We start from the raw sequence: 19,622 nt of genomic DNA on the forward strand, positions 1-19,622 counted from the left end.
CATTCCCTACAATTCTCTGTTCAGAATATAATTACTTTTGATGAAATGCTTTGGTACCATTCCTTTTTGTAAAACAATATGAAGAAACTCTGATATTCTTGACATTGCAACAATTTGCTGCACAGATCCTCAAGACAGTGTACCAGAGAGTTCTAAACATACTATGAGGTGCTTCTGAAGTGCACCTAATGTCTGGTGTAAATCTTGTATTGCAATGAAAAATGACTGCGGTATAACTTCACTAATATAATTGTTCTTAGGGCAGATAACTAAGACTATTATCACTCCAATCTGGAAAGCAATTAAAATTGAATCAATGCAGAATGCATGCAATGATTAAATTATTGCCAAAGTGAGTTTGTGAAACATTTTCCTCATTTGGAAATATATTGCAATAAATACAGGACAGTAGCAATTTGATACTTGAAAGGTCAGATGACAAAACAAAACTATTTGCACATTACAAGTGTGATATCAAACCACATGAAAGACATCAAGAAAGAAATAACTTCCTATTTCTTGCTTCAATTCTTTGGAGCTCTCTTTATGTCCAAAAAACCAATTGCATGAACTAAAAGATACCTATTAGACATTTCAGCTGTCAGTCAAATAACTCTGAGGTAAAGTGCGCTTTCCTTTATCCCTCAAAACTATCTCCTTCCCTATAGTTGTTTCTGGCACCATAAATTACTTTAAGCTACTCTATAATTTTGATGAAAAAAATAAAGTTGTATTGACATCATGCCAATCGCATGTTAGTAGTATAGCCAATTATTTTGAGATCTAGTACTATGCATTTAGGTAATGCATATAAAATTTAGCCTGCTATATATTAATTTCAAAATGATGGTCTGCTAATATCAGTGTCATTGACATGAAGCTGTTTAAATGACAGATAAGAATAAATACAGGAATTCTGCAGGGTTACCTGTGCTATAACTCTGGCAGTAGAGAGCAGGAAGTAGCGTAAATGCTACAAAAAGGAAATACTTTCATACATAATACAACTTTCATGACCTCAGACTACCCTAAAACAGTCAATGCAGTATTTTGAACTGTTGTTATTGCTGTAATATTGAAAACATGGGCAGCCAATATGATTCTGGAGAGATGTGAAAATAACAGGGCTGTTGTGAGAATGCTGATGAATTTAACTTGCCCATATTGACTGGGACTGGCTTTGGATAGGGAGCAATTTGTTCGGTGTGACCAGGAGAGTTTTTTGAAACCAAAGGAGAAAATGCTGGAAAATCTCAGCAGGTCTGGCAGCATCTGTAAGGAGAGAAAAGAGCTGACGTTTCGAGTCTAACTGACCCTTTGTCAAAGTCGGGCATACTGAGCCTGGTATTGGGAAATGACCCAGCTGACAGGTGATCGAAGTTTCATTGGGAGAGTGTTTTGGGAATAGAGATCATAATGCCGTATGTGTTCAGATACTTATGGATAAGGATGAGAGTAGACCTCAGATAAAAGTGTTAAATTGGGGAAGGCCAATTATGATTGAGTTAAGCATGAATTGGAGAATGTGGATTGGAAACAGCTGTTTGAGGGTTGATTCTACATTGACATGCAGCACACTTTCGGTTAGGCCACATTTGGAATATTGCATGCACTTCTGATCGCCACACTACCAAAAGGATGTGGATGCTTTGGAGAGGGTGCAGAGAAGGTTTATCAGAATGTTGCCTGGTTTGGAGAGTTTTAGTTACAAGGACAGGTTGGATAAAGTCAGATTATTTTCACTGGAAAGTCAGAGACTGAGGGGGAGACCTGATAGAGGTCTACAAAATTATGAGAGGCATGGATAGGGTAGATAGTCATAGGCTCTTTCCCAAGGTGGAATAGTCAACTACAAGAGGGCCCAGGTTCAAGGTGAGAGGGGGGGGAAATTTTAGGGAGAAGTGCAGGGAAAATTTTCCAGACCATTGTGGGTGCCTGGAATGCACTGTCAGTGGAGGTGGGGGTGGAAGCAGACATGTTAGCAATGTTTATGGTGTATCTTGATAGACATATGAAGAGGAGGCAAACAGAGGGATAGATACCATGCACGGGCAATAAATAGCAGGTCTAAATAAGGAATAGGAATTGGTGCAAACTTGGAGGGCTGAAGGTCCTGGTCCTGTGATGTACTGTATTATTGAATTATATAATTTGCATACAGCAAATAGTAATGATCAGTTAATGTGTTTTTGTGATATGGATACAGAATAAATATTGGCCAGTATACAGGGATACCTCTTGTGTCTTCTTTGAACTAGTGTGATGGGATGTTTTACATCTACCTGGGAAGGAAATCAGCTTTGCAGTTTAATTGCTCATCTGAAAATTGCGATCTGACAGTGCAGCACTACCACAATATGACACTGAATTGTCAGCCTTGACCTTTGCACTCTAGTACTGGACTAGGGTTCAACACCACAAAGGAGAAAGTGAGGACTGCAGATGCTGGAGATCAGAGCTGAAAATGTGTTGCTGGAAAAGCGCAGCAAGTCAGGCAGCATCCAAGGAACAAGAGAATTGACGTTTCGGGCAAAGAAGGGCTTATGCCCGAAACGTCGATTCTCCTGTTCCTTGGATGCTGCCTGACCTGCTGCGCTTTTCCAGCAACACATTTTCAGCTTCAACCCCACAAAATCTAACAGACATAAGATTGTTACCAACTAGCCATGGCTAGTACACAAAATGTATGAAATTGGTCATAAAATACTGACATACAATAGGTAATATTTCATTACTTTAGTTCTGTTATATATTTCAGTTAATAGAATAAGTATGGACATATATAATATTCTTTAAAAGTCTTATTTATACTTCACTTTCTAACAAATGTCTATTACTATGCAGACTGGCACACCTCCTGTTTTATTTAGTTCAGAATATGAGGTGACAGGACTATACTATCGACCAGAGTCAACATTGGTTCATAAATTTACATCTGAGAATGGAAATTACATGTGCCAGAGTAAGCTCTTTTTCTGTCATTCCTGTGCAATAATGCTAAACTGTAGGAAATTCTATCGTCTGGTATTCCTGAACTCACTCACTAAACCAAACCTTAGACCTGGGTGAATGATTCTTTGTTGGATAACAATGGGGGCTCAGACAGAGCTAGCTAATCTGGATTGAACATTCAGAGTTACTCCTGTTCAGAATCCTATTCTACTGTATCATCAACATAGGATTTTCTAAGAAGTGATTCCTGTCAAGTTTGCATTGTATAAATAATTTTCATTTTAGTTTCACATACATCTGGCATATGCCTTTCTGAGCATAAAGAAAACTTGCATTCAATGCAACATGTCAGCCTTAAAATCATTTCGGAAGTTGAATAACTAGGCAAATTTCAACAGACAAACAAACAAAGTATTTCCATTAAAGTTAACATTTCGAAACTTCCTGATAAGACTGAACGTTTTAAAAATGACTCAAAGTAGAGCTAGACAAAGTGTTAATACTAACGACCTGCGTATTGCTGCACTCCAGCGTATGCTTGCTGCAAGGGATCAGCTGCAGTTGGACTTTGTGCTGTCAAAACAGAAAGAGGAAATATATTAATATTCCATAGCTCGGTAAGATCCGCATGACTGATGACTGCAATGTAGTTATCAACACAAGATTAAAAAAGATTATTGAATCTTATATCAAACTTTATGTTCTGAAGGGAGCTCAAATTGGGAAAATAAAATCTGGGTGGTTTTCTCTCGAACTTACGTGATTCAGAAGGATTCTGCTGCAGTGACCATTCTCAGACAGAAATAGAAAATTGCTGCTTTCTAAACAGTTAAAAGAGGGTTGGATATCTTTATAGAATCAAAGTGAGTTCAAAGGACAACATAAGGACTTTTTATTCCAGGTTTGCATATCATTTAGTGGTAAACTGAAGAGGTGTGAGGCTTTCTCTCAAAGCATTTTCAGTCTGCTCAAGTCAGAACAGACTCCATCTCCAGATTATTGGGTTCTACGGATGTGAAAATAGCAGTTACTGAAATTTGAAACAATGATGGGATTCTGTGCGTGTGCCAAACATCTAGCTAACCCAATTGCCCTGAAAATAATGTCTATTGGAATGGTGGCCACAGCAGGCCGTTACTGTCCTAGTTGCTCACTCAGAGACAGGCACTAAATTATCTACACACCCAAAGCTGCTGGAAAATTTAACCTAAGGGGCGAGGTGGCTGATCTCAGGGTCCCTCTTATTTACGTTCATGTGGCTCTGATGGTAACATGACTGCATTTAAGTAGAAACCAAATGTATCTCTAGATCTGCAAAGGTTTGTGGCACTTCTTTGGCCTTGGACCTCCAGGATAAGCTTCACTCCTGTTGGGGGAAGCAGCTGTTAAGCAATCTTCTGTTGAATATACTGACTACACTGGCCTCTGAGACACGTAACTGAGTAACTGTCCCTGTTCCCCAGACAATGGGGTCCGTGGTTTGTGTGGATCCAGGGACCGACCAGTTTGAATGCACCTCATACATTTGTTTGTCCACTGAATTGATTAGTCTGCATTGAAAGCCATTATTATACCATATATCATGTGGCATCAGTAAAACGTGAATTCCTATCAACTCACAAAACAAAACTCCAGTCACAAACATCTCACATCTTTTGACTGTTTGGTATATCTTTCATCTCCTTGGCTTTTAATCACAGTTTGTCACAATTTACTCCTGGGTAAAGGTAGAGTTAGGTGGGGTGGCAGCAGACATCAGAGGGGTTATATGGATAAAGGCCTATCACACACAATGGATGCATATCAACAAAATCAAGTTCCACTTATATAGACTAGTGTTGTCCAATGTTTTTTCCATGGGGGTAGTAATACTTCAATTTTTCTCTCACATGGGGACAGTGTAAAAATTTCAGAAAAGTACAGTTTGATATAACAATAGATGTGTGTTTAAAAAAAAACAAAATTCCAAAGCAATAAAAAATAGCCATTTAAAAAACCCAAAGGGCTGAACCAACAAATAAAATTTTTGGGCACGTATCTGCTTCACTCACAAGGATTACATACTTTCTTCCTCATCCACATTCATAAGCACACAATCTCATAAGCACCTACCTCCACCTCACCCACACACATTGACTCTCCATCCTTCCTTCCCCATTATATATTCTCATGCTCTCCTTCCCTCCCTTCCACCCTAACAGACACACTTGCACTCTCCTTTTCATTTGCCCATCCACACATACTCTCCATCATTCCTTCCCAGCCATACACACTCCAATGCTCACACTTGCCCTCCATCTGACCCGCCGACACATATACACTCACTCTGTCTTTCCCAATCATCACACTCATGCACTCTCCCTCTGGCCCTTTTCACTCATACTCTCTGTCCCATTCTTCCTCTCTTCTATATATACTCACTTTTCTATCATCCTAACTGTATGCTCACTTCCTTCTGCACTCTCTCCCAACTACACACACGCGCGCGAATTGTGGAATTTGTTACTTAAGGAAAGATAACATTTCACTGGAAGCAGTTCAGAGATGGTTTACTAGGATGATCCCTGGTGTGGAGGGATTGTCTTATAAGCAAAGGTTAAACAGGTTGCAACTCTACTCCCTTGAGTTTCGAAGAATGAGAGGTGATCTTATTGAAATATATAGGATTCTTAAGAGGATTGACATATTTAATGCTGAGAAGATGTTTGCTCTTATGGGAGAATCTAGGACTGGAGGACATAGTCTCAGAATAAAGGGGCACCAATTTCAGACTGAGATGAGGATGAATTTCTTCCCTCAGAGGGTTCTAAGTCTATGGAATTCCTTGCCGCAGAGAGCTGTGGGGACAGAGTTCTTGTCTATATTTAAGGCTGAGTTAGATACATTCTTGATCAGTCGAGGAAGCAAGGGTTATGGAATTAAACAGGAAAGTGGAATTGAGGAATATTGAATCAGCCATGACCCTACTGAATGTTGGACCAGTCTTGTGGGATTGAAAGGCCTACTCCCGTTCCTTGTCTCATGGTCAGATAGGACCGATGGGCAAGACCAACAGAAAACCTTTAATGAACAAAATATCTCATTGCATTTTGTAGGAAGCATTATCAAACAAACTGACACTGTGTCATATAAGGTGACATTAGGAAGCACCTTAAAAAAATACACAATGTGATAATTTTAAGGAGCAACATAAAGTATGACATAATGGGGCAGAAACATTGAGGGGGCAATTGTTATCTTTGTGTCAAGGCAGCTGGAATCACAACCACCAATTGTTGAATTGGTGGTTGTGACTGATGAAACAAACAATGAACAAGAGACCAGCATCGGAGGGTGCAACCATTTTGAAGAGCTATGAGGATGATGGAGGTTGCAAATATAGTGTGCGAAGCTTTAGCAAGATTAAAGAACACGAGGTAGAGACCTTTAAAATTGAGCTATTGTCAGGCTAGGGCCAGTGTGGAATACTGAGCAAAGGGATAATTGGGCATGCTGTTTGGTGTAACTCTGGACATGGTGACAGAGGCCTGAACTAACTCAAGTCTATGTCGGATGTAAGAAGGAAGGCCACCTCAGAAATCGCTGCAATAGTCAAATCTAGGAGGTATCCAAGGCTTGCTTACAGCTTCAGCAGACGAGAGGGGATAGGGGTGAATTGAGAATACTATGAAGGTGGATATAGCCAGCTTTATTGAAGGAATAACTACATGGGTTTGATTTGGACCAATTTGGGATCTAATTGGACATGACATTACAAACAAATGTCTAAATTCTAACTGACCATGTCCTGGTATGGAACATTCATTAATCATGATTTAGATCACCTGAATGAGGGTCATCCATACTTCAAAAATAATCTTAGGACTCTGATTTATTTGAATAACTAAACTCCTACCATTTTTGGCAGGAGTACTGGTAACCAAAATTGAGCACTATTTGAATGGATCTTTCCATTTTTGTCTGACAGGAGGTGGCCATTTAGTCCTGAGACTGAGTTCTGCCTTTCAACTAAATCCCAGGGAGATGAGGTTGTAGTGATGGTGTCAGTGATTGGTAATCACTGCTCTTGGGGCAAAGGTTTAAATCTCCCTATGGCAGTTGATGGAATTCAAATTCAGTTAACCAATCTGAAATTGAAAGCTGGTTTCAGTATTGGCAAGCCTGAAACTCTCATTGATAAAATACTGGGTTCACTGATCTCCTTCAAGGAAAGGTATCGACCATCCTTACCTGTTCTGGCCAATGTGTGAGTCCTGACCCACAAATGTGGCTGAGTCTGAAATGGCCTAGCAAACTGTTCAGTTTAAGGCCAGTTAGGCTCGGGTAACAGTGATCATATCCCATGAAAAAATAAAGGCAAAAATGACTTGAATTCTTAACTTAGCTTTAATGAATTTGCATTGATTCTGTACCACCAGAACAATCAACAAAAATCAGATAAACTTGGTTTGAATTTGGCAACTGGCTTAAATCTCAGCAGCATTCTTAAAACAATCAACCTGTTCAAATATGTTAGGTCATACTTCTAGAGCAGGTAGATCTTGAACTCGGACCTTCTGACCCAGAGGTAGGGACACTACCAATGTGCCACAAGGGCCCAAAAGCAGCTTTTTGGTAGTGAGGTGTTTCAGATTTTCAAAACCGCTTCCTGATGCTGAAAACAATGTGGGACAGAAACAAAAATAGCCATTCCTATCTTCTGAGAACTCAAATTTATCCTCATTTTATTCTAAAATGACAGGAACTTCCCAAACCTACTTTACCTGCTCTCAGTTGCAGTGTCTGCCTCGAGAACACTTTGCTAATCTGCATTCTTGATGGCAGTAATAGCAAATTAAAGTAATTAATGAGAAAGGCAGAAAAAAATACACAGAAGAAAACATTCTTCTTACTAATATCACTCTTGCATATGAAGATGGATTATTCAAGAACCACATTTATAATTAAAGACAATGCAGCTCAATGTGTTAATTAGACAGTGTGAATCCGGTTTAAGTAAAACTGTTACAGAACATAGGCATTGCACAGAACATCATTAACCAAGCTGACATATTTAACTCTTTGAGTACTTCAAATTGGCAATATTTTGGTTAAACTCAACAATGCATGGAAGAAGAATGCATTGTACTAGCTCTTTACTATTTCACTCATCTGTACCCAATTTCAGATTTTAAACCATTTTTCTTGCTTTCCTCTCATTTTTCTCTTATTCAAGAGAGGCTGATCTGCTACCCGTACCTCACCCAAGTGACTAGTCTTCATGAGGCTGGGTAAAGAATGCCATACTGCCAATTCATGTACTAATGCCAAGATTGCAAGCATCTGCACTTTCCAACTAGGACCACCAGATGGCAACCAGGAGCAGAAAAACAATGTTATTTATCCCCCAGTAGACCAGGGAAACTGAGGCCAGTTACAGTGCACTGACTGCTACTTATCTAGACAAGCAAATTGAGCGCAGGTTGTCAGTTCAACCTGTAGGTTTCTGGTCTGTGTAGTTCAAAAATCACATTGAGCAGTACACTTACCAACTTATCTTTGAATTACCTTCAATGTCTTTGTGCTGTCTAACATTTTAATCTAAAATACCAAAACTATTGTCTGCTATGCCAGGGAGGAGTCAAACAGAGAAAAAGTAAACAGCTTTCTGGAAATTCAGGCAAATAGACAATAGACAATAGACAATAGGTGCAGGAGTAGGCCATTCAGCCCTTCGAGCCTGCACCGCCATTCAATATAATCATGGCTGATCATTCCTAATCAGTATCCTGTTCCTGCCTTATCTCCATAACCCTTGATTCCACTATCTTTGAGAGCTCTATCCAACTCCTTCTTAAATGAATCCAGAGAGTGGGCCTCCACTGCCCCCTGTGGCAGAGCATTCCACACAGCCACCACTCTCTGGGTGAAGAAGTTTCTCCTGAGCTCTGTCCTAAATGGTCTACCACGTATTTTTAGGCTGTGTCCTCTGGTTCGGCACTCACCCATCAGTGGAAATATGTTTCCTACTGCCAGGGTGTCCAATCCTTTCATAATCTTATACGTCTCAATCAGATCCCCTCTCAATCTTCGAAACTCAAGGGTATACAAGCCCAGTCGCTTCAGTCTTTCAGTGAATGGTAATCCTGCCATTCCAGGAATTAACCTCGTGAACCTACGCTGCACTCCCTCAATAGCCAGAATGTCTTTTCTCAAATTTGGAGACCAGAACTGCACACAGTACTCCAGGTGTGGTCTCACCAGGGCACTATACAGCTGCAGAAGCACCTCTTTGCTTCTGTACTCAATTCCTCTTGTTATGAAGGCCAGCATGCTATTAGCCTTCTTCACTACCTGCTGTACCTGCATGCTTGCCTTCATTGACTGGTGTACAAGAACACCCAGATCTCTCTGTACTGCCCCTTTACATAAATTGATTCCATTGAGGTAGTAGTCTGCCTTCCTGTTCTTGCTACCAAAGTGGATAACCATACATTTATCCACATTAAACTGCATCTGCCATGCATCTGCCCACTCACCTAACTTGTCCAGGTCACCCTGTAATCTCCTAACATCCTCATCACTTTTCACCCTGCCACCCAGCTTTGTATCATCAGCAAATTTGCTAATGTTATTGCTGATACCATCTTCTATATCATTAACATATATTGTAAAAAGCTGTGGTCCCAGCACGGATCCCTGCGGTACCCCACTGGTCACTGCCTGCCATTCCGAAATGGAGCCGTTTATCACTACCCTTTGTTTCCTATTAGCCAACCAATTTTCAATCCAATCTAGTACTTTGCCCCCAATACCATGCACCCTAATTTTACTCACTAACCTCCTGTGTGGGACTTTATCAAAAGCTTTCTGAAAGTCCAGGTACACTACATCTACTGGATTTCCCTCGTCCAACTTCATAGTTATATCCTCAAAAAATTCAAGAAGGTTAGTCAAGCATGATTTCCCCTTCATAAAACCATGCTGACTCTGTCCTATCCTGTTACTACTATCCAGATGTGCAGTAATTTCATCCTTTATAATAGACTCCAGCATCTTTCCCACCACTGAGGTCAGACTAACTTGTCTATAATTACCTGCTTTCTCTCGCCCACCTTTCTTAAAAAGTGGTATAACATTAGCCACCGTCCAATCCTCAGGAACCGACCCCGAATCTATTGAACTCTGGAAAATAATCACCAACGCATCCACGATTTCCCGAGCCACCTCCTTCAGTACCCTGGGATGCAGACCATCAGGCCCCGTAGACTTATCAATCTTCAGACCTAACAGCTTCTCCAACACCAAATCCTGGCAAATATAAATTCCCTTAAGTTCAGGTCCTTCAGCCACTGTTACCTCAGGGAGATTGCTTGTGTCTTCCCAAGTGAACACAGATCTGAAGTACCCATTTAATTCCTCTGCCATTTCTTTGTTCCTAGTAATATATTCCCCTGTTTCTGTCTTCAAGGGCCCAATTTTTGTCCTAACCATTTTTTTGCCTTGCACATACCTAAAAAAGCTTTTACTATCCTCCTTAATATTCTTGGCCAGTTTACCTTCGTACCTTATTTTTCCTCTGCGTATTTCCTTCTTCGTAATCCTCTGTTGCTCTTTAAAAGCTTCCCAGTCCTCGGTTTTCCCACTTATCTTAGCTATGTTATACTTTTTCTCTTTTAACTTTATATGTTTCTTTACTTCCCTCGTCAGCCACGGCCGCCCATGCCTCCTCCTGGGATCTTTCTTCCGTTTAGGAATGAACTGATCCTGCAACTTCTGCATTATACAAAGAAATATCCGCCATTGTTCCTCCACGGTCATCCCTGCTCAGGTATTGCACCATTGAACTTTGGCCAGCTCCTCCCTCATTGCTCCATAATTCCCTTTATTCAACAGAAGTACTGTCACTTCCGACTGTACCCTCTCCCTCTCAAATTGCAGATTGAAGCTTATTGTATTATGGTCACTACTTCCCAATGGCTCCTTCACTTCGAGGTCTCTGACCAATTCTGGTTCGTTACACAATACCAGATCCAGAATTGCCTTCTCCCTGGTCGGCTCCAGCACCAGCTGCTCTAAGAATCCATCTCTGAGGCACTCCACAAAGTCTCTTTCTTGTGGCCCAATACCATCCTGATTCTCCCAGTCTACCTGCATGTTAAAATCCCCCATAACAACTGTAGTGACATCTTTGCGACAGGCCAATTTTAGTTCCTGATTTAACTTACATCCGACATCCAGACTACTGTTTGGGGGCCTGTAGATGACTCCCAAGAGGGTCTTTTTACCCTTGGTATTTCGAAGCTCTATCCACACTGACTCTACATCTCCTGACTCTAGGTCCCCCCGCGCAAGGGACTGAATATCATCCCTTACTAACAAGGCCACCCCACCCCCTCTGCCCGTCAGTCTGTCCTTACGATAACACGTGTATCCTTGAATATTCATTTCCCAGGTTCACTCTGATGTCCCTCCTGGTTCACTCTGATGTCCCTCCTGACAGCCATTTTGCAAAGTTGCCCTGGTAGAGGTCTATATTTCTGATCAACTGGGAGATGATGCAAGTGAGTGCAACGGGAACAAATTAATTACATGAGCTGAGCAAAATAAAGGAATTAATGTTGACTTTTCGATATGTAATTGCTTTATCCTTTCAGTCCACGAAGGATTGACACCAAATCAGTGCAGTCACTTTTCCTAACAAGGCTATGCTACACTCTCTGGAATATTTGACTGATATTTATGTTGTTGTATTGATTCCAATGTATAATTCAAAATTAAGTGAAACGAATGGCACAGCAGGTTGCACAATAGCCTGTTGGTCTCTGAAATCTGAATTTTATGACAAAAAGTTTGAGGGAGACAAGATTCTACTCTATCTAATGGAAGCTAAGTGACACTCAAGCCTGAAGCATAGATCTGACATCAGACTTGGCTCAATCAACAAATAAGTTCAAGCATCTTCTATGAATATTTCAGTATTATATCCTGCAAAGCTGAAAGGCTAAGGGCACTTATTTTAAAGACTTTTACATACATGCAACATGCTGTAGCGAGGAAGCAGCAAAGTGGAATAAGCTCTTATGGTGTTGAAACCTTCTTTATACTTTTCTGGATTAAATAGATCAACTTAATTATGAACGTGCTGTGCCCCCTTTTAACTATGTGCCTCTGGAATTCTATGCAACATTTTTTACAATGGATTTATTTTCAGGTTGAGAATTTTTCAAGGCATGTACTCTATTGTCTCTCAGGGTAACACATGAAAAGGGCTTATGGCCTAAAGCAGACAGTGCTCTTTTTGAGCTGGTGCCAACCTAAACATGATAGTAAGCCAATTTTGGACAGTTATCATTCCATCTGACCAAGCGTCCACCAAGCCTGTAAACTGGATACCACAAAATGTTCTCAAAACAGTGCCCCTCCTTCACATTACTGATGTGGACAACTTAGTAATACTTGCACTGAATTTTAATCAGTAATAAAGCAAGCCTTTGCACTCAAGCCTTCTGAATCCTGCTCCAATGGCTTACTTGGGTTTCAGATTACATTACTTACAGTGTGGAAACAGGCCCTTCGACCCAACAAGTCCACATCAACCCTTCAAAGAGCAACCCACCCAGATCTCTACATTTACCCCTTCACCTAACACTACGGGCAATTTAGCATGGCCAATTCACTTAACCTGCACATTTTTGGACTGTGGAAGGAAACCGGAGCACCCGGAGGAAACCCATGCAGACACGGGGAGAACGTCCAAACTCCACACAGACAGTTGGCCGAGGCGGGAATTGAACCTGGGTCTCTGGTACCGTGAGGCAGCAGTACTAACCACTGTGCCACCGTGCCGCCTATTCAGGAAGAATGACAATCTTACAATCTTACCTCCCACAATTACCATTAATAAAACAATTCACTACATCCTAATGCTGTCAGGTAGCAGCCTCAGAATCCTTTCCATGAATTCCCATGAAAGATTTCAGGAACATCTACTTTGTACAGCTAACTTCCGTTTTTACTCTGAATTGTGACTTCTGTCAGTAAGGACAATGCAGGGGCACAGTCAGCGGGTTGAATAAAAAGTAACCATCTCCATGGTGACCTCAGCTATGAAAATATTGGGTGGCTTCACACTGAAGGACTGGGAAGATGAATAAAACTTAACAATTCGACACATTAATTTCCAATCTGTGCACAATGGAAATACAGCTCTTCATGAACGATGGAGGTTGTTTTACAATCTATCATTGTAACTAGAGAAAGGGAACTATATTCCTTTTTATTATAGATGTTATGTTTAGTCTGTGAAACTAGTAACTACAAAAAATTGTGAGAATGTTATTTACTTTCAGAAGAAGTGAATGTACTATCACCCATGGGAAAAAAATGTTTTGTAAATGACAATAAGTTGAGTACTTCTACTATGATGCATAGGACTGTTTTCCCCATATATCCTAATGGGAAAGACTCACATGTAGACAAATGCTGGCCTGGAGTTACAGTGTTATTGCCATTATCATTAGCGATGCTACAACTAACCCATGACTGAAAAAGCAGCTCGATGTTCTTTGAGCAAAACAAACCACAGCCTAAGTTTAATTTGCAAGTAAACTATTCACCCGATGGTATAATTAGGGTTCTTGTACACATAAAGTATAGTTAATGTGGTTGTTTGAGTAGATTTTGCAAAAGCCCCTGGTATTGCTTGTTAACAGAATTTCATGCTAAGGAGCTCAATGGTTCAATTTTATATTCTCTTTTCGTCCAATGGAAATCTGCTGTTGAAGAGAGTTTCTAACTGGAGTAATGACTTCAGTTCATCAGCACTTGCATGCTACATTACAGGCCAAGTGGGATCAGTAAATGCAAAATAATGGATACCTGGGAGTGATTCCAAGGCAGTAATGTAGTATAGGAGCTCAGATGGTTCATACAGAGAATAATGGAAACCTCTGAGATATTACAAAATTGTAATCTAATCTGGGAGTTTAAATCACTCATAAAAGCTATTCAGAATTTGTTCTGAGACCACATGACATCATTTGAATTTGCTGGTTCAATTTCAAAATAAAGGGAGCTAAAAACGAAAGGCTATGAATGCTGGAAAGTTGAAGTAATAAGCAGAAAATGTTGCAAGCAATTTGGTGACTTGGTGATGGTGTCTCCCTCATTGTACTGGTCTATCATTCGAATAAATTCTCAAATGGAATCCAATGAAATGCTCAGAACTACTATCTGAGCTCCCATATCACCTGTCATTTTCTAAAACTCATTTTTGTGGGAGGTGGGTGTCGTTGGCTGACCAGCAGTAATTGCCCATCCTTAGTTGCCCTTGAGAAGGTGGTGGTGAACTGCCTTCTTGAACCACTGCAGTCCATCTGCTGTGACATTAGGGAGGGGAATTCCAGCATTTTGACCCACTAACAGTGAAGGAACAGAGATATACTTCCAAGTCAGGATGGTGACTGGTTTGGAGGGGAAGTTGCAGAGGGTGGTGTTCCTGTGTATCTGCTACCCTTGCCCTTCTAGATGGAAGTGGTCATGGGTGTGGAAGTTTTGGAAACTTGGGTGAATTTCTGCAGTACATCTTGTAGATAGTACACATTGCTGCTACTGAGTGTCGGTGGATGCTTGTGGATGCAGTGTCAATCACGTGGGCTGTTTTGACCTGGATGGTGTCAAGCTTCTTGAGTGCTGTTGGGGGCTGCACTCGTCCAGGCAAGTGGGGAGTATTGCATTACACTTCTGACTTGTGCCTTGGTGATAGTGGGCAGGCTTTGGGGAGTCAGGAGTTCTTTGCCAGAGTATTCCTAGCCACTGACCTGCTTTTGTAGTCACTGTGTGTATGTGTAGAGTCCAGATCAGTCTTTTTTTTAAATTGCTTGTCTGTATTTCTCTGCATAAATCTTCCAAAAATCATGTGATTTGGGAACAGGATTAGTATCATTTTCTTGTGTGAATCATTATTGTAGGAGTATACATGATGATGTAAACAATGTGTGAGAATTCTATTCAGGTTGTACCCATTCTTTTGCCCTAGCATCAGCCATCAGTAATCATTGGCCATCAGCCTGTCGCTACTCCCCTTGTTCTTGATAACAGTCATAATTTAATATAATAACAGACATCATTGCCACAGGTTCATCAAGAGATGAATGTATGATTAACTCACAGAAAATTTTATTTCAATTGTATTTGCTTACTGGGAACAATTCAATAAATGGGACATATTCTGAACAGTGGACAGTATTCTAAGAAGTGGAAGAATGGAGGTCATTTTGAGGCTTCTAATGTATTTCTTGCCTTACAGAATCAAGTCTAATAAGCAGTGTCAGGTTAGAGAAAGCCTTCAGTTTTTGATGTGAAACACCTGGAACATATCTCTAAGAACAGTACAAAATACCACAGTTGGACAAATACCCTGGTGTGTAGATCTTTTCAATTATATCCTTAATGTGTTCTGGCACTGGTGTTTAGTGAAGAAGGTTTCTAATAGCTTCTGGAAGTGATTTGCAAAAGGAAACTTGCTGTAACACTTTGTTTTTAAACTACGGGAATTACAGAAATGCTTTCTCATTTTAAGCAGCAGCTTTAGAAATTATTATTTTTAGAATTTAAAAAGATAAATATTACTGTAATAGTGTGACAAATGTATCATGTAGCTCAGATACTTGTCCTTGTGAATCCATTAGGGAGACCACAAGTCAATAAAATTGCTATTTGTTTGTTATAAATAACTTGAATTTGAATCATTTGGAAACAGGCACTGTTCATCCAAGTGCTGGGCTTTAAATCATAAGAATCACAGTTTCTTCTAAACGTGAAATTGCATTACTTTAGATTAATTATATGGACTCGCAGTCAATTTGCCTCTTGTTTGCACTGTAATGCTGATTGTTAATTACTTCTCTGTCAGTGTGTATTGTAATGCCATCTTCCTTGATTTTAGGGATTGCAATTTACCATTGTTTATCTACTAAGGATTGGGCATTGGATGTGCTCAGTGGCAGTAACAGTCTAAAATGGCCCAGGACTCAACCGCACTTTGAAGAGTATTCACTCACCGTGCGTGCAGACGGAGCTTACTGTGTGCCACATCTGGTTGGAGTTTTCATCTCCCGCCTGACCGATTGGGAGGACTGGTGAGCCGGCTCTAGTGAATAACAAAAGAGCACATCGCGGGCCGGATGAAACGTCCTGCCTGGCCTCTGGAGACCACTCATGGGCTGACCCTTCGGAATAATTAAAAAGTGCATTGAGGGCCGAATGTAATCATCCAACAGGCCATCTCCAGCCTGTGGGTTAATTTATGTTGTGCAACACTGTGCTAGATTCTAGATGGTGCAAACACATTACTTAAGCTCTTTATGATGTCTATAAATTGTCCGGTTATTGTAAATGCATAAATAAGTACATTCCAACATACAGCACTATGGTATATTAGTGCTCCCCTTATTACAGCCCATTTCCCCATTGCCCACATTCCTTGGCAGATTGCTGTTCCATATGTCCTAAGGCTGTTCAGTGTTGAGATGTTCTTATGTTCTGGGAGGAAATGCCATTCCCTTTCCTTTCTTTCCTTTCCAGGAAAAGAAGGCAAGTGAATCTTTTTTTCAGATGCAGATCTTTCCCAGCTTTTACTGCTTTATCCAAAACAGAACTATTGGATTGTGCCATTTAAAGGTATCTTCCTCTCATAGTGGGGAAGTGTATGGCCTACACTTGGAACAGAGGATTCGTTTTAAAAAGACGCTTCGGGCATAAGCCCTTCTTCAGGAATGAGGAAAGTGTGTCCAGCATGCTAAGATAAAAGGTAGGGAGGAGGGACTTGGGGGAGGGGCTTTGGAAATGCGATAGGTGGAGGGAGGTCAAGTTTAAAAAGACGCTGAAGAAGGGCTTATGCCCGAAACGTCGATTTTCCTGTCCCTTGGATGCCGCCTGACCTGCTGCGCTTTTCCAGCAACACATTTTCAGCTCTACACTTGGAACAGCCCACAGTGGCACAATTAAAGGGAAGAGCTCATTGTGTGGACAATCACAGAGCCACATCATATCAGTCTTTATGGATAAAATTCTGAGTATTGTTCTCAAGCTCCAACAACAAAAGCACACCAATTTGCATTTGTAAATTGCAGCAATGACTGGGAATATGGTAGTGTGTTTCTTTAATATTACTGAGATGTCACTACTCTATGCCCGTTTTTCTGGACACTGTACATTAATGCAAAGTACTATGAAAATCCTTCTATACTTAACAGGAGCAATCTTGGATTTTATTTACAAAGGCGACTTTCAATTGAACAACAGAAAATACCTTCTCTGCTTTGTGGTTATGTTCAAAATTAAACAAATCAAAACTTAAGTAACAATCCATTTACGTGACGGAAGTGAAACAAAACTAGAAAATAGCATGGCAAAACGTTTGCTAATTAAGCAAATTATAACATAACATAATTAAAATAATTTTAAAAAGTGATGTTCAAGAATGAAGGATGTGAATCATGAGCTAATATGCAATGTATTCCAACATTGTTCACTGGATGATCATCACTTAAAAAAATCCTCATGCTTAGCATTTTCCTTTCTCTAAAACCAAGTCATTATGCTAATTTGAGCATAGAATAATTAACGAATTCTTTATGAGCTGAAACACTTCTGTGTATACATAATACTTTTGATTTATAGATGTGTAAGCAATACTTTCAGTCAAATCCTGCTGAGCATACAGATGGGCATCATTTCCTTCAAAAGCCTGTGGCCTTGGGGAGTTAACAAAAAGCCCTTCCTTTCCCCTTTGTCCTCAAATATTTATATCACTTCCATTTACCTTTGTTCTGAACAGAATTCTAGCAAAAACACCTGTGAGGAACACCCTGAGTGACTGCTGTTACTGTGCAGGTCTCCACTGGTGATCACAGTAGCTCTGTGTCCAAAATTAACCTATTATGAATGCATTCTGGGAACAAGTGGTCTGCACCTTCAATGAACAATGCTGAGGCAGAAAGAGAATTGAGTGCTCAATCATATTAATTGAGATTAGGGCAGTTCCTCCCATCTCACAGGAGGGAATAAACAAGTTTATCTACTCCTGCAGAGAAGTAACAGAAGTAACCTCGACATTCCCCTCACAGCTCTTTCTTTAGCTTCACCTGGGTCCTAGAGGGAAGAAAGAGGTAACCAAATTGGAGGCAAAGTTTCCCATAAAGGGTAAGTTACAGACTTGGTATGACTTTCCTCTTGGTTGTTGGTTACAGAGGGGGAATAGCAGCTCCCTTTCTAATGGTAGGGAATGGTAAACTTACAAGATAGAATGTAGTTACCAATTAGAATCACACAATGAGATAACTCATTTAATCTTTACAAGCTTCATTTCATACATGGTGACAACCCTAAAAAGTGTAGCAGTAATACAAATGATGAACTCAAACATGACTGAGATATTTCAAAATAAATAAGAAAACCCAGAATGGGCACAAGCCTAAAAAGTGAGCTGAGTCAATGAAGGAAATGCAACACAACCGTAGCCATCTGATTACTTATAACTTCTCAGCCTTTCAAGTCACAGCTTAAGAAATTACCTTAACTCCCCTCAGGTTACCTGACAAACTCTGTCACCATCTGCCTGTCATTTACACTCACAGTTAACGATGGAGCTAGTGGACGAACATATCTTTTTTTTGTTAACAGGAGAAAAATTAAACAACTGTTTTTTTGGATCTGTGCACCTGGGATTTATGCTCCAATAGTGGCTGGCACGAAGATATAATCACAGCTGACCTATAAAATGGCCCATCCACCTGTCACTGGCACAGTTTTCACATTGTCAGTTGCAGCTGAAGTACGTTTTGCTCCTTATGGGCATGCAGATGGGCTAAGTCAGGTGAAATGAGGGCATGGTTGCAACTTTGAACAGCCCTCCATGCTCCATCAAATATAATTCTTTTCCTCAATGTTGGAGCAATAACATGACACCCAGCAATGAAAAGACTATCAAAGAACTTATTTCTGAACAAAGCAAAAAATGCAGGAACGTTTGAAAAGAGACATATTTTAAGGTTCCAATGTTGAGGTATCCACAGCAATGATGGGTGAAGTAGAATTAATACACAGCCTCTGCTATGTTACCACGCTAGGAAATAATTACAATGGCTGTAAAAAGCATGAAAGAACAATACAAATTTGCTTCCGTTCTTCCCCTCCTCCTCTCTCGATTTCCCCTCCACTTCATCCCAAAGATGGAGCAGCTTGCTGTACACTGCTTCTCAATCTAATAGTTTGGTCAAGAACCAAGTAACAGGATTTCAGCATTGCCAGGCAAACCTGAGTAAACGGCAGCCCTGGGACTAAGACCCCAGACCATCTGGTAGTTGCCTGAAGCAGTGACATTGTGTGGAAATGTAACATTCAGTGTGAAACAGTTACAGTGAAAATTGTAAGTGCACTTGAGGCATATCTGAAATGAGGAAAAAAAAGCTTTTGTCCATTTGAAAGAAAACTAAAATGGTACGTTGCAGTCCCCAAAAGGTTAAAATCCAATGCACCTATAATGAAAATCACATCGTTTCACCAGAAAAAGCACCTGAAAAATAAATATTTTATACGGCCCCATGGGGAAGGATATCTCATTTTCGTACTGTCCCACTCTGGTGGACTAATGACTTTGTTGAGTGAACTTCATAGAGCCAGCTTAA

The 19,622-nt window shown here is 40.4% G+C and overlaps 1 protein-coding gene across 13 annotated transcripts in view; it reads right to left on the reverse strand.

Annotated features, from left to right (window-relative positions):
* Positions 1 to 19,622, reverse strand: part of celf4 (CUGBP, Elav-like family member 4) — a 1,190,565-nt gene that overhangs the window by 72,778 nt on the left and 1,098,165 nt on the right. For 7 of the 13 annotated variants that reach the window (XR_015757959.1, XR_015757956.1, XR_015757958.1 and 4 more), the window contains 2 exons: positions 15,996 to 16,163; positions 3,460 to 3,525 (listed from right to left, as the gene is read on the reverse strand). Coding sequence is in view for 9 of the 13 variants with exons in the window: in XM_087990069.1 (XP_087846195.1) it covers positions 3,460 to 3,525; positions 15,996 to 16,163 (234 nt within the window). In the remaining 4 variants the exon portion in view is untranslated. The remainder of the gene's footprint in view (positions 1 to 3,459; positions 3,526 to 15,995; positions 16,164 to 19,622) is intronic. The other 6 variants (XM_087990087.1, XM_043685193.2, XM_043685094.2 and 3 more) reach the window with 3 other exon arrangements.

Source organism: Chiloscyllium plagiosum, unplaced genomic scaffold (genome assembly GCF_037043375.1).
Source record: "Chiloscyllium plagiosum isolate Xiang-an unplaced genomic scaffold, Cpla_swu_hap1 HiC_scaffold_1, whole genome shotgun sequence".
Lineage (NCBI taxonomy): Eukaryota > Metazoa > Chordata > Chondrichthyes > Orectolobiformes > Hemiscylliidae > Chiloscyllium > Chiloscyllium plagiosum.